Source organism: Petaurus breviceps, unplaced genomic scaffold (assembly GCF_028583685.1).
Source record: "Petaurus breviceps papuanus isolate PSGF00001 unplaced genomic scaffold, PetGlider_PUasm1.0 38, whole genome shotgun sequence".
In the NCBI taxonomy this organism is placed as follows: Eukaryota; Metazoa; Chordata; class Mammalia; order Diprotodontia; family Petauridae; genus Petaurus; species Petaurus breviceps.
Genome location: NW_027186304.1, coordinates 31,715,052 through 31,737,481, shown reverse-complemented (window position 1 = coordinate 31,737,481; position 22,430 = coordinate 31,715,052). Strand labels below are relative to the sequence as shown.

General features: G+C 35.6%; 1 protein-coding gene across 6 annotated transcripts; it reads right to left on the bottom strand.

Annotated features, from left to right (window-relative positions):
- Positions 1-2,767: 2,767 nt before the first annotated feature.
- On the bottom strand, positions 2,768-22,069 carry METTL4 (methyltransferase 4, N6-adenosine). 6 transcript variants are annotated; one of them, XM_069099719.1, is made up of 10 exons: positions 21,099-22,066; positions 20,365-20,619; positions 19,414-19,815; positions 17,978-18,040; positions 14,750-15,113; positions 12,924-12,993; positions 10,060-10,234; positions 8,917-9,023; positions 8,121-8,212; positions 2,768-3,465 (listed from the first exon to the last, which is right to left on the bottom strand). In XM_069099719.1, exons 2-10 carry the CDS (start codon positions 20,389-20,391, stop codon positions 3,320-3,322), a joined length of 1,446 nt encoding a protein of 481 aa, XP_068955820.1. In that variant the 5' UTR covers positions 20,392-20,619; positions 21,099-22,066; the 3' UTR covers positions 2,768-3,319. The 6 variants fall into 6 exon arrangements, with proteins under 6 accessions (XP_068955820.1, XP_068955825.1, XP_068955821.1 ...); XM_069099724.1 differs by having other exon boundaries at positions 2,769-3,465; positions 20,548-20,619; positions 21,099-22,065; XM_069099720.1 differs by having other exon boundaries at positions 2,773-3,465; positions 19,414-19,869; positions 21,099-22,064.
- Between the last annotated feature and the right edge of the window lie 361 nt (positions 22,070-22,430).

Genomic DNA, 22,430 nt, shown 5'->3' with positions numbered 1-22,430 from the left:
TGTTGGAACAGTCCAGCCCCTGGTCCCAGGGTGAGAGGTGTGCAGCCCCAGGGTGGCTGCAGCTGCTGCCACATGACTGTCTTCAGAGTTCCTGGCCTGCAGATCATAGGGAGACCAAGAAACCATTCAAAAGGTAATCTCTCTTGCTTTGACCTGCTTGGATCTGGGTCACAGTCTTGGGTGGTGGTCCTGGGGTGTGTGGCCAATGTGCCAGAACTTGTGGTGGCTGTAGAGAGGACACCCTCCTCAGACCTCTGACAACAGCCTCAAAAATCCCAACAATTTTGGACACAGCTCTCTCCACTCTGGAAGCAGAGTTCTACTGTGGCAAAGAGCTCAAAAGTCAAGTAACTGGCTGGCAAGATGAGTGAGCGGAGGAAGCACAATCAAACAACAGAATCCTTTTTGGGTGACAAAAGGGTTCAAAACATGGAACCAGAAGAAAACAATAAAGTCAAAGCTCCTGCATCAAAAGCTTCCAAAAAAATATGAACTGATTGCAGGCCATGGAGGAGCTTAAGAAGGATTTTGAAAATCAAGTAAGAAAAGTGGAGGAAAAATTGGGAAGAGAAATGAGAATGATGCAAGAAAATCATGAAAAATGAATCAACAGTTTGCTAAAAGAGACCCAAAAAAATACTGAAGAAAATAACACCTTAAAAAATAGACTAACTCAAATGACAAAAGAGACCCCAAAAGCCAATGAGCAGAAGAATACCTTAAAAAGTTGAACTGCCCAGATGGAAAAGGAATTTCAAAAGCTCACTGAAGAGAATAATTCCTTCAAAATTAGATGGGAGCAAATGGAAGCTAATGACTTTATAGGAAACCAAGATACTATAAAACAGACTCACACAAATGAAAAAATTGAAGGCAATGTGAAATATCTCATTGGAAAAACCACTGACCTGGAAAATAGAACCAAGAGAGATAATTTAAAAATTATTGGACTACCTGAAAGCCATGATCAAAAAAAGAGCCTAGAAATCATACTTCAAGAAATTCTCAAGGAAAATTGCCCTGATATTCTAGAACCAAAGGACAAAATAGAAATTAAAAGAATTCAACAATCACCTCTTTAAAAAGATCCCAAAAAGAAAACTAGGAATATCACAGCCAAATTCCAGAGCTCCCAGGCTAAGGAGAAAATATTACAAGCTGTAAGGAAGAAACAATTTGAGTATTGTGTAAACACAATCAGGATAACACAAGATCTAACAGCTTCTACATTAAGGGATCAAAGGACTTAGAATATGATATTCCAGAGGTCAAAGGAGCTAGGACTAAAATCAAGACTCACCTACCCAGCAAAACTGAGTATAATGTTTCAGGGGGAAATATGGTCATCCAATGAAATAGAGGACTTTCCAGTATTCTTGATGAAAAAACCAGAGCTGAACAGAAAATATGACTTTCAAATACAAGAAGCAAGAGAAGCATTAGAAGGTAAAGAGGAAAAAGAACTCATAAGGACCTTGTTAAAGTTGAACTATTTACATTCCTACATGGAAAAATGATAATTCATAAGACTTTTCTCAGTATGAGGACAGTTGAAGGGAATATGTATAGGAGAATGTATGTGTATATAAATACATATGTGAGTGTGTGTATATGTATGTACATATAGACATAGACAGAGGGCATAGGATCAATTGAATAGGAAGGGATGATATTGAAAAAATACCATTAAGAAGTAAGAGAGGAATATAATGGGAGGAGAAAGGTAGAGATAGAATAGAGTAAATTATCTCATATAAAAGAGGCAAGAGAAAACTGTTACAATGGAGGGGAGGAACAGGAAGGTGAAAGGGAATGGGTTAACTTTACTCTCATTTAATTTTGCTTAAGGAAGGAATAACATACACACTCAATTGGGTATCTTACCCTACAGGAAAGGAGGGGGGAAGGGGATAAGAGGGGAGATAATAAAAGGGAGAGCAGATTGGAGGAGAGGGTACTTAGAAGCAAACAATTTTGAAAAGGGACAGGGTCAAAGGAGAAAATAGAATAAGTGGGGTGCAGGATAGGATGGAGGGAAATATAGTTAGTCTTTCAGAAGATAACTACTATGGAAACGTTTTGCATAACTACACATGTACAACCTATATTGAATTGCTTGTCTTCCCAGTGTGGGTGGGTGAGGAGGGAAGAAGGGAAAGAATCTGAAAATCAAAGTTATAAAAACAAATGTTAAAAAAAAAATTTTTTTTTAGGGGCGGCCAGGTAGCACAGCGAGTAAGAGCACCGGCTCCAGTGTTGAGAAGACCTGGAGATCGAATCCCGGGCTCAGACACTTAGCACCCACCCAGAAACACCTGGCCGTGTAACCTTGAGCAAGTTACTTAACCCCAATTGCTTAGGGGCCACCAGGTGGCTCGGCGAGTAAGAGCACCGGCTCCAGTGTCGGGGTGACCTGGATCAAATCCGGGCTCAGATACTCAGCACCACACCCAGAAATAACTGGCCGTGTAACCTTGAGCAAGTTACTTAACCCCGATTGCTTTAAAAAAAATGTTTTTTTTTTACATGTAACTGAGAAATAAGATAAATAGGCACTGGGGTATAGAAATCCATCTTGCCCTACTAGAAAGTTGGGGGAGAATGAGGGAGGATATAAGAGAGAGTAGAATGGGGGAAGGAGTATTCATTAGGCTCACTATCTTGGGGTGGGGAGTAGGGGAAAGATGAGGATAAAATATGTAACTCAAAATCTTGTAGAAATGAATGTTGAAAACTAAAGATAAATAAATAAAAGATTTTTTTTAAAGTGTCCAAGGACAGAATTTGAACCCAGGTCTTCTGTTTCCAAATTCATGCTTTGAAAAAAAATTCATGATATGGATATTCTTTAAAAACATGTTTATTATTTTCTGAAAAGCATTCATTTCTTAAAATGAGTCCAAAGAAAGAAGCATGGACAAGTGACCCTGACATACAATCTAAAACCACCAAGAATACTGCATAAACCTCAATGCACTTGGCAGGTATCTCTGGCATACAATTATACTCTGAACACTTTTCAGAGTATAATTGTATGCCAGAGATATGTGTCTATGATTTGTTTTTTAACAGACCATGAGAATATTAGTAACCCATTTTTTTCCTTCTTAACCTGCTATTTGCAGAGTTAAAAATAGAAGTTAAACTCATCCTCAATAAATACAAAGGCTGGTTACTATAGCGCATTTTGCCATAAAATAACTGAGTCCTATTTAAATATCCAAGTTTTCAACTGGTAGTAAAGGCACAATGAAGTAGGCCACATGGGCAGACAGTGGAGGAGACAAGGAGAACTGTTACTTTAGTCAGAAGATTATGGTCAGTTTCTAATCTGTGAAGTAATGAAATAATCAATGTGCTGAAATTTAAGAACTTCATTTCCCCAGCTAGTCCATCCAGGCTGTAAGTTTCGGGCAAACAATTCCAAACATTCAGCATCTGGCATGATATAGTCTTTTAGAACTTCTGTTAAGAAAAAAAAAAAAGCCAAAGATGATTACAGGGGGGAAAAAAAAACAATTTCCTTTCAGCTGTTTAAGAAAAGAAAAATAAGAGAATATTTCATTTTTTTTTTAAGGACAGCAAACTAATTTCTAGGATTTCATCAACAGGCTTTACTATTTATAGCTGGAAAGTCACTGGAAATCAGTGCCCTTGAGATTGAGAACACCACCTTCAGAGCCTTCAAGAGCCCTGATTTCTCGGTTTTCATTTGAGGGATAAGAAATGAAGATTTCAGCGCCTACAGAGGTGACTTTTAAATTTTTCAATATTGTCAACCCAACATCTCCTGAATATAGGTCAATTTATTTTTTAATCAATGAATTCCATGGGGATTTTCCAAGGGAAAAAAGGTGGGGGAAGCCTTTGAGAACATCTATATAAACAACTAAATGATACCCAATATGAAGAAGAGGAGGAAGAAGAAAGGAGGAAAAGGAGGAGGAAGAGAAGAAACATTTATAATTGTGCTTACAATGTGCCAACAAGCACTGTGCTTTATAATTATAAGCACAAGCACTTTATAATTATGATCTTATTTGATCCTCTGGGAGGTGGGTGCTATTACTATCCCCCTTTTACAGATGAGGAAACTGAGGCAAACAGAGGTTAAGTGACTCACCAGGGTTATACAACTAAGTAAGTATTTAAGGCCAAATTTGAACTCAGGTCTTCCTGATTCCAGGCCCAGAACTCTGTCCACTGTGTCATCTAACTGCTTACACATACACACACACACACACACACACACACACACACACACACATACACACACACAAGAAATTATGTTAAAGGATTATGCATACCCTTGGTTACTCTGGGGATATCTGAATCTTTAAAAACAACACAGCAATCATTTTTAAGTCATATGTTTTTTCAATTACTATTTCATCATGATATGAGTCGAATAGGCAAAGGGGTATTGATTGAACACTGGCTATTAAATATTAAATCAAGGTTGAAGATACCTAGAGTTTGATGTAACTGAGATTCAAGTTTCAGGACAATCTAGCAAAGGTTGGTTTGCAGAATTCTGGTCTCTTCATAAATAAATAATTAAAGGCTGCTGCCCTCAGAAAAGATTTCCCCAGAGGACCAGAGGACAATAACACTATCATTCTTTCATTTTCTTCCCCATGAATCCTTGCCTTACCTGTCCCCAGTCACCTTTAATGTGGCCTAAGGTTATCCTGAAAGAAGCAGGTATTTTGGCTTTTTCTTTTGTACAAAGATAGAATAAAACCCAAAATCTTTTCAGTCAGCCTGTCCATACATTTACTAAACTGAGAATCCGATGGGGTGAAAAGCCCTGCACCAGAAGCCAAGTGAGCAGGTAAGGAACCAGAAGTCTCAGGTCATCAAAAAACTGAAAATCTGCTTAAGAAAGGAGACCTGATCTTAGAAAAAAAAAAACACTCACAACCAGAATCTACAAACCATTTAGTATCCCCCCCCCCCAGCTCCTCACCTGGAGTGGTACACCATTGAGCACTATTAAATTTTAAACACATCTATAGTTTCTTTTTCCCTCCCACTTCAATAGGGAATAAGGGGGGGGGGGAAGGATAGGCAGTATTCAGATGCTATTATGCCATATCTTTAACTTTATTAAGAATTTTGTAAAGAAATTAGAAAAAACTAATGGAAATATATAACTTATTAAGTTAGTTAAAATGTTTGAATTCTAAATCCATAGTTAACAAAATGGCGTCATTTAGGGTGAAAAAAAAATCAAGATGCTACTGGTTGGCTTTATTTATAAAGAGATAATCGCCAAATACCTAATCATCCTTCTTTATTCCTAGCTGGGCATGTAGGCAGAGAAAAAAAATGAAGGTCTTCTCTGTCCTCATCTCTGTTCACCCCAGCTTCTGCTTATCCATCCCATCATCTTCTCTACTTTTTTCTGCTGGCTTGCTCTGAACTCAGGTGAAAAACAAACTAAACAAAAACAATGTAGAGAAAATACTAGACCTTTAATTGACAAATGATAATACATTATTTCTACCATTATTTTAAAAAGCCGGAAGGCATTTAAACTCTTAACAGGAAAGCATGAGAGAAACCACTTGCAGGATTACTGGTCAGTCCCAATGATAGTTGCTATGCAGCTCCCAAGGGTCTCAGTGACCTTTATATCTTCAGCCCGCTGGGTTAACTTGCTAAGTCTCTTTACCAGGAGACTAAATTCTCTTGCTGGTGGGGGAGCACAGCTCCAGAACAGAGAGAGCTGATCTCAGTTCTCAAGTGAGTCAAAGGCTCGGAAGTAGAAGAAGTGAGAACCAAGAGGATGTGTTTGCTTCAAGTCACAAGGAAAACCTGCCATGTCAGCAATCCATGTTGAAAGAACAAACATTTCTAAATGTACAGAACAGATGTGTTGTAAACAAGCTAACTGAAAAGCCAAACTTTATATATGTCACCACATTTTCCCAATTAACTCACATTTTAACAGATAACAAAGTCTTCTCCTGTCTAAGTCCCACTACTGTATACCATATTGCCAGCTCAAAACACTAAACCATGATTTGGTTTTTAGTAGCATAAAATCTAATGCCATGATAATCCTATCACATTTTAAACTTTACTTCATAATATCTCATCTATTTTTTTTTTACATTTTCAGGAGGAAATGATCATCAAGCATATAGCATTATAAATAAGGGAGAATATGAACGGTAAAAAATACTTGTGATTCAAAAGTTTTTTAACAATGTAAACTCTTTTTAATGTAGATTAAAAAGATTGTCAAGTTTTCTAAAGTGCACTTATTTTCACATTTTCACATTTCATATTCATAATATCTTTAAATCTATGGGAGGAAAACATTCTAATCTTGAGAATACAGTAAAAGTACCCTCCATGAAACAGAATATTCTGCCAATTCTCCTGTATAAGGAAATGTATCTTTACCATTTCATGAAAGATATCACAAGTTAAACTAAAAGAAAAATCTACTGTTACTTGAATCAAAACCTGGAGTGAGAAAATTTCATTTAATGAATTTGCATAAAACAGTTTAAGTACATTTCAATGACATATTAAAACTGTGAGCACTAAACACAGAACATGTATCATCCAAAACCCTTACAGTCATGATTCCATAGTTAAATGCTCTGCAGGAAACTGAATGTTGCTTTTTGATGACTTACTTTGATTTTTTTTGCTTCACCAGAAGCACAAATCCTTATACACTAACATATGAACTTTTAAGAGTAGCATTGAATAAGATGACAGTAGCCATAAATACTAATGTTTTTGTCATTATGACTACTTAAACAAAATGTAATCTATGTGAGTCATCCAGATAGTGTTACAAAACTTTCAACTTCAGAGGGCACTCAAACATCACAGTGTGGTTCTGCTGCCCTCTACAGGAAAAACTGAAACACTGCATCACTTTATACCTTACCACCACAGAGTTTGACGATTCTTTTTTATATAACTAACCTGCATACCCTATTTTTAACAGTCTCCTAAGACTTTTAGATACAATAACTCATTTTTTAAGCTAATAACTTTAGTTATTCAGAAATAGCAGATTTTTTTAAAAGCACAGCAGTTTTCATTTTGTAAATCTGTAATTGTGGGAAATATAAAGGAGACAACTACTTATTAGATTTCCTTAGGCTGAATATAAAAATCGGTATTAAATTCTCCATACACTTTAAGTTACTCTTCATTTTAAGTCACATAAGTATGTTGAGGGGGAGGAAGGGGAACCTATATCACTTGAAAAAAGGAAGACAATAAATTATACACAGAAAAAAAAACTGCTAGTTTGGAATAATCAGGTAGATGTCACCTGTTTATGTCTCAAAAGCAAAAGCAATCTGGTAATGTATAAAGAACCCTCTATATGAGAAACTAAATATTATGCAAATCCCTGGTAAGGTTTTCTCCTAAGTTGTTTTATAGCATAGATAGCCTCAAAATTAATTAAATATGTTTCCACGGGAAAAAAAAAATCTGTATAAAGCAAAATGTCATGGATTGAATACCATTTTCCCAAGTAATGTGAAGTATAAAAATCAGAAATGCATTACTATTTTTCTCTCAATTGCCTGAAAAGAAAAATGTCAGTAACTTATGGTTTAGTGGTAAGGAGATTATAATAACCCAAAGCAGCATTATGACTACCAGGGACTGTAGTCCATAACAACAATTCATTTTAAAGGCATCTCAAGAAAACTGTCCTCTCTCAAAATAAGGAAATAAAATAGGTAGAATCCAAAGCTTCTACAGAAGACCCTTCAGATCTTACTTTATCAACTTCTCCATCTGCAGACTTTTTTAATATTGGGTTTACTCACAGGATCATGGTATAGTAGAAACTGTGCTGGATTTTGAGTCAGAGAACTTGGGTTCAAATACATGTGTGACACTGGGCAAGTCTTTAGAATCGAAAAGGACCCTCAGAGAATCCTGGTAGTAACTGGCAGAACAGGACTATAAACCCAAGGCTCCTGAGGCCAAATCCAAGTCTCTTTCCACTATATACTGTTTTACCAGCTCGATTTTTAAATACTTTAAAATCTTTAAAGCATTTAAATGCCAAGCTTATGATCTGTGAATTTAATGAAAGCCCAAACAGTATAACAAGAATAACCTAAACATACCTGTAAGAGGTGGTTTGTGTGAATGAAGGGTACAAGGTACACTGACAATTAATTTGTGATCTGGAATTGGAAGTACTTTCATCTCCGGATTCCTATTTATAAAAGAATTAAAAAGTAAGTTATATCACCAAGTCTGATGTTTATATGCACAAATTATAGGCATCATGATTTTTTTTCATCTTTTCTTGTGGGCATTCACTCCCCAACAACTTCCCTTGCTGCAGCACTACCACCACCAAGGGCAGCCTTGATGGGAAAGAAAAATCATAAAAATTTATCATGAGAGGTGTGTTTAAGGGAACAGTTCACAATTAATTTTAGTACCTTCTACAGGAAGCCTCCCTTCGCTCCCCCCCGCCCTTAATTTGTATGCCTTCTCTCTATTGATTATTTCCAATTTGTTCTTTCCAGGGCTTAACTGTACACAACTGTTTGAATGGAGACCATCTTTTGTCTTTCTTTGCATACCTAGCACTTAGCACAGTGCCTAGAACATGGTAGGTGTTTAATAAATGTTTACAGACTGACTGAAATGAACTGATTAAGATTTTTACTCTCAAGAAGAAAGTTAAGGAAAATCTTCAATTTAAGTATCAAGAGTGTAGAACTTAAGGGCAGTTAGACTCAGGAGAAAACAAATACGATAAGAGTAAATGTGACATAAAACTATAATGAAAAGTTATCTACTCATTCTCAATTACCAGGTTTTCAAATATGTACAAATTAAGAGTGAGAGTGACTTTTGCTTAATAAGAAACTTATACCATACCAACTTTGAAAAATACTTTTCTCATACCTTAATGGCAAAACAGTTTTTCCTTGAATTCTCCCCAGTACTAAACCTTCATAAGGCTTTTTGTGTGGAGAATCTAATGGGAACACAAATTCTCCAGACCTCGTGATCTGACATAGAAGAATAAAAAAGTCAAATAAATCCACAAAAGTTTTCTGGTGCTGGAAAGAAAAATGAGTATTTTCTAATCAGCTAATCTGAAGGACCATTATATAGGACATATAGAGTTCCTATTTTTTGTTGTAATGTGTTCCTAAAAACTGAGTCTTAAAGTAAAATATGAGAAAGTAAATCATATTTTCCTCATAGAAACAATTATAATTTCACTTCTGATTAAAAATTCAGTATCAAATAAAGTATAGAAATGACAAAAGCAAAGCCAAAACACTGGTAAGCCTCCCCCCAAAAAAACATGCAGTTAGTACATAAAAAATTAAATATATCATAATTTTACTTATCTAAAATTAATAAGACAACTATAATTAATTAGAAACAGCTTCATTTGCTTTAGAATATAGAAGGGATTAGGGAAATTATTTGGGTGAATTATTTTGTCTTTAAAAATCAGTATCTTGGGGCAGCTAGGTGGCGCAGTGAATAGAGCACCAACCCTGGAGTCAGGAGGACCTGAGTTCAAATTTGACCTCAAACACTTAACACGTAATAGCCGTGTGACCTTGGGCAAGTCACTTAACCCCAATTGCCCAGCCTTCCCCCCTCCAAAAAGAAAAAAAATCTTCATTAAAAATCAGTATCTTGTCCTTCTTAAGAATTTTAATTGAGAGGGTTTCAAAAGCATGAGTTTTTAAAAATCTAGCCATTTCTTCATCTCTTTTCTCATCCTCCCTCCAACAGCAACGCCATCACCACCATCCTCCCTACTTCCAACCCCTACTACCACCCTCCCTAGCACCAAGTGAAGCCTTGAAATGAAAAGGAACTGGCAAAAAGACCAAAGTGGAAGGGGGAGAGTGACTAGGACAGTGTTCTGCCCCCCTCCCCATCTGCCATCACCCAGAAACTGAGAAATGAATAGGTTTTAACAAAACAATGTTAAATGAGTAAAGAAAGACAACAAATAACTGGTGATGGTAGTCAAAAGATGCCACCTGAGTAAATAAATCCTCAAACAAGTTCAGAACTTACTTTCACCCAGTGCCATTCAGTAAGTGTTTCCACAGACCAATAGGGATAAAGCTCGTCCTTTACAAACTGCAGGTGCTTCTGTCGATTGGTGACCCAAGTGATCACAAGACAGTTTGGAGCAGCCAGTTTGGGGACAGGTATTTGTTTTAGTTGCCGAGAAGATAAATAATTGTACCTACATATGATTTAAAAAAAAATATTACCGCAAATAAAGGAAAATTTGGTAGGAAGTAAAAAACAAGAATTAAACAGGGAACTGTATAGAATTATGCCCATCTAAAAGAAGTGCTAGGTATGAATCAACAGTGACACCCAGTGGACACATTCCTGAGATAACAAGTACCGTCCATTTTCTTCTTTAATATAGACAGGCTTTGTTGCAAGTGGAATTCATCTCTTCTAAAACTATTGTAATAATTTTACTGACACATATGAAAGGCACTTTTAAAGAACACTAATGTCCTTGCTCTTCTTACAGGACTAAATTACAGTTTTAAATATTTTATAACTTTTACTTAAGCTACTGTCACATCCACACTCATTCTCAGCCTCCCAAGATAGAAAAACTGGAACCATTTTTCACCCTTCCCTTTCATTCACTCCATTAAATCCAATCAGTCACAAAGTCCTGTCTGTTCTTCCTTTGAAATATCTACTAATTTCACTTTTCCTTTTGTAACTAACTCTTGTTAGATTTTCAATTTGTATTGTTACCATTACTAGGCCAAACTTTTATTACCCAAATTACTGCATTTGTCTCCTGGCTAGTCTTTCTGCCTTTCACTGGCCCTCCTTCCAATTAATCCCACATACCACTTCTATGGTTTCGACCTTTTTTGTTACAGAATGATCAATTACACTCTACTGTACAATACTGAATCTAAACTCCTTCACCTGGTTTTTAAGGCCCTCAAAAACTTTGCCTCTGTTCTGGCTGCTATCCTGCTACATCCCAACACAAAACTTCTACTCCAGCACAATCAATCTCATCCTAACTCCAGCCTCGATGCCATTACTAATTTTGTTTTTTCCCCACCTAGGAAACCCTCACCCCTCTTCTCTGCAGAAGCATATTCTACTAGTTTAAGTCCTACTTCCTGCTCCATGAGGGTTTCCCCAATAAACCCTCTACATCGATCTCTCTTGCCTCTATTCCTTTACCACTTATCATGAGGCACATTGAACAAATTAGGGAAAAGGGATGAGAATAAGCATCAATTAAGTGCCTGTTATATTCTAGGTACTGCACTAAGTGCTTTATATAATGTGACTTACATTATTACATATTTTCCTATCTTCTAGTTGTCTATACAGCTCAATTTAAGACTTTATTAAATACATTGTCATCTACCATTTTATATATGTATGTCTTTTCCCCATATGTAGATTGTAAGGTCCTTTCAAATAAGTCCCACATTATAGTTCTTTTGTACTCCATAATGTCTAGGCCAGTGCTAGTCTTATAATTGTTATTGTTCAGTCATTTCAGTTTGTCTGACACTTCTTGACCCCATTTGGGGTTTTCTTGGCAAAGACACTGTAGTGGTTTGCCATTTCCTTCTCCAGCTCATTTTACAGTTGAGAAAATTGAGACAGAGAATAAGTGATTTGCCCAGGGTCACACAGTTAGCAAATGTCTAAGGCCAAATTTGAATTCAAGTCTTCCTGACTCCAAGTCCATAGTTCTATCCACTGTACCACCTAGCTGCCCCTCCTCTCCCTATATCCATATGCATATAAGTTGCTAAGACTTGGTACTTATACCTCCATCCTCCATATAGCTTCCAAAATAATATTCCTAAAACTTAGCTCTGACCAAATCATTTTCCTGCTCAAAATACATTAGTGGCTCCCTATTACCCTTAGGCAAAACAAAATACATTCGTGCTCTGGCTCCAGCCTGAGTCAATCTGAGACAATGTATCTTACTCCTCACTTATTCTATATTCCAGACAGAATGACCTACTTTTCTCTCATACATGGCATTCTTACCTTTGTGCTTTTGTATAGACTATTTCCCCTACACACACCCATGCTTGGAATGTAATTTTTCCTCACTTCCTTCTCCTTTCACCCTTAGTTTTCTTCAAGGTTCAGTTCATGTGTCATCTCTTATACAATTCTTCCATTTGCTAATTCCCTGCCCACTTCATGAAATTAATTTCAATTCTAATATTTTCTTAGTAATGCTGTATGTCTGTGAATTAGGGAATACCATAATCTCGTAGGATTATAAGATTGTATATTTATATAGATGAGGAAATTGAAACCCAGGGAAACAATGACTCTTTCATAAGTAGCAAAGAAATGGGAATCAAATTTGCCTTTGTGATCTTTCCACTGTACTAGAGTACCTCTCTTTAATTCTCAAAAGAACTAAAATTACAAATAATCCAAAAGGCAATGGAAAATGCATTATGGGCATAAACATGTTATCAATGACAATTTGGACGCAAGAAGTAGTAAAGAGGGCATTTTGGAGGATGATTATACCTAGAAAAGGAGGTAAGCCAATCATATAATGAGAATGAAACAAAATTGGAAAATCTGATTGACAAACTAGTAACCCAGAGATACCAAAAAAATGAAAGGGTTCCAGCACATTGGCTAGATCTTCTGTGAAGGAACTATGAAAAATGCATAAATAACAATCACATATGATGAGAAGATATATTCTTTGAAGGAATATTCACTCTGATAAAATTATAAATTCAAGGTAAAAAAAATGACAAGTCTAAAAGCATAAATAAGAACTAAAAGTTTGAAAAACTATTCACCACTATTAGTAAATAATGAGTAACTTTTTTTAAAGCTTTGAAATGGTCTTAACAGTAAATTTTGATGAATAAATTTCCACAATATACCTTTTGCTTCTTTTAACAGATTTGTTCTGCCATGGTGGATCGATCACAATTACATCATACTTTTTCCCATCTGAAAACAAAAGCACAACTTTAGGAGAAAAGCTCCTGTGTAGTAATCACAAATTACACACATAAAAGCCAAATGTCATACTCAAACTGAAGCACATTCAACTAGACACAAATATAACAGAAAAAGTATTATAGCATTTAATCTAATAAACTACTACAAGAACAATATACCTAAAAAACCAGTGGTTACTTCATATGGCTATGTTCTCTGCGAAGTTATTATAATTTTCCTTTTTGATGAATTGAAAATAAGGGAGAGGAAGAAAAATACTCTTTTGCTAAGAATTTTTTTTTGCTGCTTGATAACCTCATGAATCAGACCATTGTCTGCTCTCTTTGTGATTTCTACATGGTCCATTAGTTTCAGCAGTAATGTTATGACATAATCACTTCAATTTAAAATATGTAGTAAACTACCTTTGTAATTTGACTCCCAGACTTTATAACATTATTAAGTGCAGATCAGACTGCCAATTGGCATTTTTTAAAGGTTTTTAATTACTTATATAAGTGCTAGTTGCTTTATAACTTAGAATTTTACCTCCAAAATAGCCAAATGAAAAAATAAATATGTATAAGACAGTTCGAGATGGCTCCTAAACCTAGCACTTTCAAAGAATGGTGTTTAAAATTCTGATTCTTTGCTCTGTGCTGAAACACCTCAAGAAATTCAAAGCAAAGCAAAAAAAAAAAAAATAGAATGCAGAAATTCAAAGCAACTGTTTAATCATTCATTTACAAGTTACATTAACATTGTAAAAATGGAAAATTTTGAAATACCTAAGAACTCTGATTAGCCATTATTCCAGGAAACCAAAGATAGAATACAACCCACTTCTTAATGGAGAGGTGAACAATTAAATTAGATATACATTTTTTGATATGGCCAATATAAAAATGTGCTTTGCTTGTGTTGCAAGGTTTTTATTTTTATTTTTGTTTTGGGGTTTGTTTGTGGGTTTGTTTGTTTTCCAGCAGGAGTGGGGAACATGAAAGGGGGGAAAAAATAAATGACTTTTTTTTGTTTAAAAATAGAAAATAAGCAGCTGCTAGGTGGCATAGTGGATATAGCCAAGACCCTGGAGTCAGGAGGACCTAAGTTCAAATCCAGACTCAGACAATTACTAGATATGTAAACCTGGGCAAGTCACTTAACCCCAACTGCCTCCAAAAATATATATGATATATAGATATAGATACAAAAAAAAATTTAGAAGTTATATGTGAAAGGTAATTATTGGCTTAGCAAATAATTAATACTGAAAATATTCCTGTTATAAAACAAAGTTTAAGAGCAGCTAAGTGGCAGAGTGAATAGAGCACCGGCCCTGGAGTCAGGAGGACCTGAGTTCAGATCTGGTCTCAGACAGCCATGTGACCTTGGGAAAGTCACTTAACCCCAGTTGCCTTGCCCTTCCCCCACCAAAAAAAAAGTTTGGTAAAGTCACTTGTTTATAATCATTTGTACTCTGAATACTCTTTTAAAATCTTTGTAACTTTGTCCAAAATGACAGAAACTACCATCTAAATCTATCAAAATTTTCAAGTTTCTATCTATAGAATTTCAGAATAAATTTAAAGGAAAAAATTCAAATGGGAAAAATATTTTTGGTACCACTTCTTCACAAATGTTGACCTTTATTCAATCTTATACAAAGTAAACCACTTTAAAGTCTATAATTCAACTTGTGAGCTATTGTAATCTATCACAAAATGGAGGAGACAATGCTTTCAGAAAAGAATATACATGTACTTACAATTCAGAAGTGGCTGCATACAAGAAAGATCAGATAAGAGGAAGCTGCTTTTTGGTGGCAACAGGTATTTTTGTCCCATTAGAATAATCATCTTTGTAAAGTTTGAGCTATTTTGGGTAATTCGTGAAAATACATCCTGTTCTGGAACAGATACATCGGCATCTATCAACTGTACTGTATCATTTTCATTCACCAAAGGCAACTGTTTAGCCATGTCACATAGTTCAGCCAAACCACAGCTATCAAGTCCTACAGTAGTAACTTTGTTACCATTGTCCAGTTTTTCTGAAAGTGAGTAAAGAAAACCACTTTTCAGGCCTTCTTGGACTAATTTCGTGGTGCCGTCCAAAATCAACCCCCTGACCTGAAATGGAATAATAAAAATATGTTAAGGAAACAGGTTTTTCTGATGATGTTATTTCTACCACAGTTAAATTCATCTATATTTTTTATATTATAAATGTTTAGATTAAAATCAATGTACTTATAGAATACTGGTTGAAATAAGAAGGATATGGGAAACTTTGAGTCCTTTATATATATATATATATGTATGTATGTATGTATATAACTACAGTAATAAGATTTGGCAGCTGGTCATTGAGCCAATGATCTATAATGCCAGCAGCCTAATGGGTGTGACATCTGTGAAATGCTACCAGGGGATATCTATCTCTGAGGAATACTGGAAGTGGGAATGGGGAGGAACAGGACTTGGGAAGACTCTTGGCTCAGTTTCCACCTGGTAAATTCTGAGCTTGGCTATGACATCCTGTCAATATAATTGGTTGTCTAAATGACTCTTGCCTGTCTTTAACACAGAGCTAAAGGAGCATCTTCCCCTTACTATAACTATATCCTTCTTTTTCCTTTTAGGGAAAAGAATCAATTACTTAAATTCATTTGATACTCTTGTGCAATACTGTCTATAGGACAAAAATCAAAGCAATTATAACAACCTAATACATATTTGTTATGCTTATTCATTTAGCATTTTCCCATATTTTATAACAAAATCTTAAAAATATGTTTGATGGGATGATGCATTGACTCTATTGCATTACCACCTATTTCTGCTTTTTGGTCTCCAAAGCAGAGTTTCTAGGCAACAAAGTAAGTTCCAAAATAAATGAGAAAATAATTCTAGATTAGTTAAAGAAGTCTTGTCTTTCTTTAATTCCTTCGCCAGACCTTTCAAACAAGTGGTCTCTCCTCAATACCTCCATTTCATTACTACCACACGTGTCTCCAAATGCTTATAATGTAGTTTCTGCTCTGAACCTATACTGAAGTGTTTTCTTCACAAAGGTCACTGACCACGTTCATCATGCAAATCCAATAATAACCTTTTGTGCTCACCAAGGTGTAGGGTTCAGAAAGTTGGCCTCAAAGCCAGGAAGAAGTGGGGTCAAATTCTGTCTCTGGTGCACAGTAGGTGACCCTAGGTAAGTCACTAGGTTACTCTCTAAGACTAAATGACAGAGAAAATGCCAACCTGCTTTGGTAGAGTTGTTTTGTTTTATTTTGTTTCTCACCTAGGAGTTCCTATACCAATAAAATCATGTCCAGGCCCTGTCCTCTATAGTTTAATATTTAATTCTTCTATAATTGCTTTATCTAGTGTGGTTTTTCTATGACACATTATATTCCTTGAAGACAAAAGCTAGGTTTTAAATATGTCTGTATCATCTACAGTACTTAGCATAATTAAGGGTTTATAGTAAGTACTCAATAATTGGTCTTGTCTCTTCTCATTCTCCTTGATCATTTTATGGCCCATGACACTAGCAGTAACTTAAAAAAAATACTGTAGATAGGGGCGGCGGTGGCACAGTGAATACAGCATCAGCCTTGGAGTCAGGACCTGAGTTCAAATCCAGACTCAGACACTTAACACACACACACACACACACACACACACACACACACACACACACACAAAAACTAGCCGTGTGACCTTGGGCAAGTCACTTAACCCCAACTGCCCCCCCAAAAAAAATACTGTAGAAAAGAGATGAGAGGGTACATAGCAAAAAGATCATGGGACTGTTAAAACAAATTTTTAATAATTTATATTTTATAGTTTTATGTATACTTTTAAATTTTGTTTGAAGCCATTCAGAGTGATAAAGAAAATGGTGGATTTAAGTTGGAAAGATGTGGGTTCAGATCTCACCTAAGATACCTATTATTTGTCTGACCACAGACAAGTCCCTTAGCTAGCTGAAGCCTCAGATTTCTCACCTACCAAAGAAAAAAATTCTACCAGGGGAAGACTTTCCTTATAGGACTGTGATGAGCAAATGAGATAACATGTAAAGCACTTTGCATCCCTTGCGAAGTGTTATATACATGTCAGTTATTATTTATCTATTTAATGTTTGTTTTGGTGATGGGGGTTACTAAGATTAGAATTTTTTTCTAAGATATACTATAGCACTTCAGTTAATTATCATTCACATAAAAAAAGCCATTGAATGAACAGAGGCAGGAGTGTGGAGGATGAGGAAAAAGCTATCTTATTTGTCAGAGGGGACAAATACTAAGTGTTCCCCCATGCATTTCCTTAAATTCTACCATAGTCCACCTACCTTCTACCTTCTATACACAAAGGGGAATGGAGGACAAGGAAAGGCACTTTGATCAGGAAAGTAAAAGGCATGATGAGTGAGGCATCAGAGGAATCAACTGATAGGGTCCCAATTAGGAACAACAGCAAAAGTAATTTGATTTGGTTAATAATGCCAGAAATTCACTTGTGGGGTTTTTTGTGGGGGGAGGGGACAGGGCAGCAAGGAGGAAGGGAAGCTATACTTGAAGAATAATTTCAAGTATAAGGGACCTTAGAGGTCATTAGTTTAATCTTCTGCCCCATGTAAGATTTCACTCTATAATATCCCTGAGAAATGGTCATCCAATTTCTGCTTAAGGATTTTCTGATTTAGAAAATAAAAAACAGAGCTATAATTCAACTAATGTAGCTTCATTTAATTCATGCTATAGTAATATATATGCACAAATACTCATGTAATCTGAGATATAGAGCATCAATCATTTGAATGTTCTTCAAAGTAGTTTATTATGTCACTCTACTAAATTTAGGTTAGTAAGTCAGAATCAGGCCAGGTCAGAATCCTTGACGCTGACAGAATAAATGCTTGTGTTATTTGTTGGTCTGTTCTATTTTGCACAAAGTTTCCATTATGATTATTAAATATTGAAACTCACTTTTTCATGGTATTCCATAGCATCCAATTCACCTTGATTGAATGCAATAGATCTTTTGCCTTTCTAAAAAGAAAACAAAAACAAGAAAAAGGTAAGCTAATGTCTCAGACTTGTAAAATATGTGTAAGCAATTTCTTTTGCCACATTCCCTTTTATGGATTGTATATTTTAGTCCATACTGGTGATAATTATGTACTTAGGCTAAATAAAGGCAAAAAATTTGGACTATAGTATGCTGTCCCCAAACAGAAAACTAATGAATAAAAATCAACAGCACAAATCATGATATTTTGTAATAAGGTCAAATAAACCAAATTTATATTTATTATCACTGTATCTATTTTGCCTCATTAGTAAGATAGGCCCTGATAGAACTTATTAAGAAAAATCTGTTTACATTAATGCTATAATATTTCCTAATATATAGAAAGATAAATATATTCAACATCCAAAGCAGGAATAAATATAGCCTATGAGGCAATACATCAGATTCAGTCAAGAGACAAGATTTCTACTAGTGGTATCTACAACAACCTGCAAGATGATCTTTAGTCTTATATTTTTTTTCCTGTAAAATTAGGACAACAATAACCTTTATTCCCATGGCTTTGAGCTGAACTTTTCTCAATCCTCAAAGATTTACATATTGATTATAGAGTTATTATCATTGCTCCTGAACTATATTGCTGTCTCAGGGAGTTACTGAAGATTGATTGTACATATGACTTCCATGTTATTCAGTGCGATTCATTTCAATTAGCATACTACTTCTATTGTTCCTAAATTCCAAAAAATGTTAGACTTCTAAGCCTTTAAGATTTGAATTCAGGGGCAGCCAGGTGGTACAGTTAGTAAGAGCGCCGGCCCCGGAATTGGAGACCCGGGATCAGTTCCGGCCTCAGATACTTAACACCCACACAAAATAACTGGCCATTTAACCTTGAGCAAGTTACTTAACCCCAATTGCTTAAAAAAAAAAAAAGATTTGAATTCATCAGGGTGACTAGGTGGCACAGTGAATAGAGCACCGGCCCTGGAGTCAGGAGGACCTGAGTTCAAATATGGCCTCAGACACTTAACACAAAAACTAGCCTTGTGATCTTGGGCAGGTTACTTAACCCCAGTTGCCCTCCCCTCTACCCTCCAAAAAGAAAAAAAAATTGAATTCATCAAGAAGGAAAACTTTTCTGAAAGTCTGTATGAAATCTGTTTGTTGCTTTTGAGTTAAACATGGCCATCTGATTTTTACATTCAGGTCTCTTTACACAGTATTCCACTAATACTCATCTTAACTTGTTTTGTTCTTTCTTGCTTATTTTTCCTGAGAGTGAAAAGAAATTATATGAGCTATCTGAATCGTAAATATTTTTTATCGTAAATATTATCGTAAATTATTTAAATGTGTAAGCAATATACTTTCTTAGAAGACTTCATACCTTCCTAACAGCAGAAAAAGAATCTTGGTCTTTAACACATTCTTGCTTCTCATGATTCATGCTGTCATTCTTTTGAGCCTCCATTTTATTTCCTTTCTGAAATGCTGTGCAATCAGCTATTGTCATATAGGGTTTAGTAACATGAAACAGTTCAGTTCGAAATGTATATTTTTGCTGTAACATTTTATTTTCTCTTTCATCAGTCCCTGGTTTTGTGTCAGTCTCAGAAGCCATCAGTGTAGCAGAAAGTTCAACAGAGGATGTAGAAGTTAGAGTAAGAGAATCACAGTGGGGAGATGAGATGGGTACAGCATTACTGGAAGTTGGTTCATGGTGCTGGCAGAGGCGGTAATCAATGTTATTGATGAAGGCAAGATGATCCAGTAGCCATCCAGATGACAGCTTGTGCACAACAGACATAGTCTCTTCTTATGAAAGGTTTTTAGAAATGAGGAACTAAAGTTTAAAAATAATTTTTCAGAACAAAATTATAATGTTCCTAAATTTCAGTAAAAATATAAAATCACTTTACATGTAAGATAATTTATTATGATGATATAGAAATGACATCTCTAACCAAAAGAAAATTTGAAATTCAACTGTATTACATGTGGCATATTCAGAGGAAAACTTTCAAGTTACTGCTTATAAACTCTCTCCCACTGATAGCAAAGTTTCCTATCAACTCACTAATTCTAAGTTTTTTCCAGTCATCTTCTATCTAGGGTTGTTTAAAATCTTTTTTAATAGACATCCCACCCCATTTCTAGAAATCCATCTAAAACTTTCATTTTCTTCATCTCTCCATCACCTCAATTCCTGCCCTAGATTCCAAAAGACCAACCTATTTCCAAACAAAAATATTAATAAGTTCACTATTGTTATAGTACTTTAAGGTTTACAAAGTACTTTCTTCAACCTTGTAAAGTATATATGTATTAATATACTTACTTTATAGAAGAGAAGATTGTTATTCATCTAATCAATACAATGACCAACCACAATTCCAAAGGACTGTGCTATTCACCTTCAGACAGAAATCTGATGGACTCAGAGTACAGACTGAAGCTAATTTTTTTTTGCTTCATTTCTTTTTTTCTTTTTTTGGATATGACTAATGCAGGATATACATACTTGTGATAGGTATTGTTTTTCTTGATTTCTCAATGAATGGGAGAGAGGAGGAGTACCAGAGAGAATGCAAATCTGAAAGTAAAATAAAATTTAATTTTAAAAATTAAATAATTTTATTAAATTGAGATTCAGATAGGTTAATAACTTACCCAGCGTCGAACAGCTAGTAAATATCAGAGCCAAAACTCAAACTCAAGTCTCATGATTCTCAGAACAGTGTTTCCCACTCTATCATGCCACCTCTCATTCTACTGAAAAGTCACCCAATGTTTGATTTCCAGTGACCATGTGGTAAAGGTAAAGTAGAATGCAATTGTGAAGACATATAAAGAAGCTTTGAAAAAACGATGCAAAGATTTCTTTTTCCCAGATAATCACTCCCCTCTTTGGAATTCTTCTCTTGACCTGGGAAGGGGAAGGGCTATCCTTAGCAGGGGACAGGGGTGGAAAGGTGGGGACAGAGGGGAGGAGTTTAGTGGGGAATATAACCCTAAAATATGGAGTGCAACACAAGAATCGAGGGAAAGAGTAATCAGAGCTGACCAACTCACCCAAATTGCAATTTTGCAATTCCAAAATGGCTTATGTAAGAGACACTTTCAGAAGTATGTAGTAATTCTGTGGATCTCTGGATCTCTGGACCTCTCTCTAAGAAGAAATGTTAAAAATTCGTTTAATCTAAATTTAAAAAATTATTTCTAGTAGACTTGAATATATACAAAGTACAGAATTTTCTTCCACAATGGTTAAGTATTTAGCACCTTTTTACCCCTCAAAAAAAGAAAGGCAGTGTTTCAGTGGTACAATGTCCATAATTCTGGTGACTAGAATTGGACTTTACAGACCCTGATTTTATGGGCTTTTTTTTTTTTCACAAAAAAAGGCAAGGTTAATTCTTTTCCATAAGTCAATGACCTTAACTTTGATTCCTTGAAAAATTCTAGAATTTATTGAAGGTACAGTTAATAGCAGTCTAGAACAGAGATCATAGGGTCTGAGTGTTTTAAGTATTTTAATAACTATTTAGTTGTAATTGGTTTGCTTTGTAACATATTTCATTTTATGCATTTAAAAACATTATTCTGAGGAGTCAATAAGCTTCATTAGAGAGTTAAAGGGGACCATGACATCAAAAAAAAAAGGTTAGGAATCCCTATTCCAGGGGCGACTAGGTGGCACAGTGAGTAGAGCACCAGCCCTGGAGTCAGGAGGACCTGAGTTCAAATCCGCTCTCAGACACTTAACACAAAAACTAGCTGTGTGACCTTGGGCAAGTCACTTAATCCCAATTGCCCTTCAAAAAAAAAAAGAATCCCTATTCCAGAAAAAGAAACACTTTTCTTTTTCATTCTTTTATTAGAAATGGCTCACTGGGTAAGGAAGCGGGAAGGGGCATATTCATAAATGAAAATCAGTAAAAAAAAAAAAAAAACTATCAATTTTTTAAAGAAATGTAAATAGTGATTACAAAAAGTTGGTATGGTCTTATGAAGATACCCGACTGATCTCATTTCCTTCTTTTTTTAACCCTTTTTATTTTCCTTTTTTTTTTTTTAAGCAATCGGGGTTAAGTAACTTGCTCAAGGTTACATGGCCAGTTATTTCTGGGTGTGGTGCTGAGTATCTGAGCCCAGATTTGATCCAGATCATCCCAACACTGGAGCCGGTGCTCTTACTCGCTGAGCCACCTGGCCGCCCCTCCCTTTTTATTTTCAAGTTTAATTTCAATAATTTAATCATACTGAACTAGCAATCTTCTCTATGTGATTTGGACCTAGTCTGTCACTGTTTCAAACTCTAACTACCCACTTGATTGGACACTGAGTAAATTCCCTTACACACACACACACACACACACACACACACACACACACACACACACA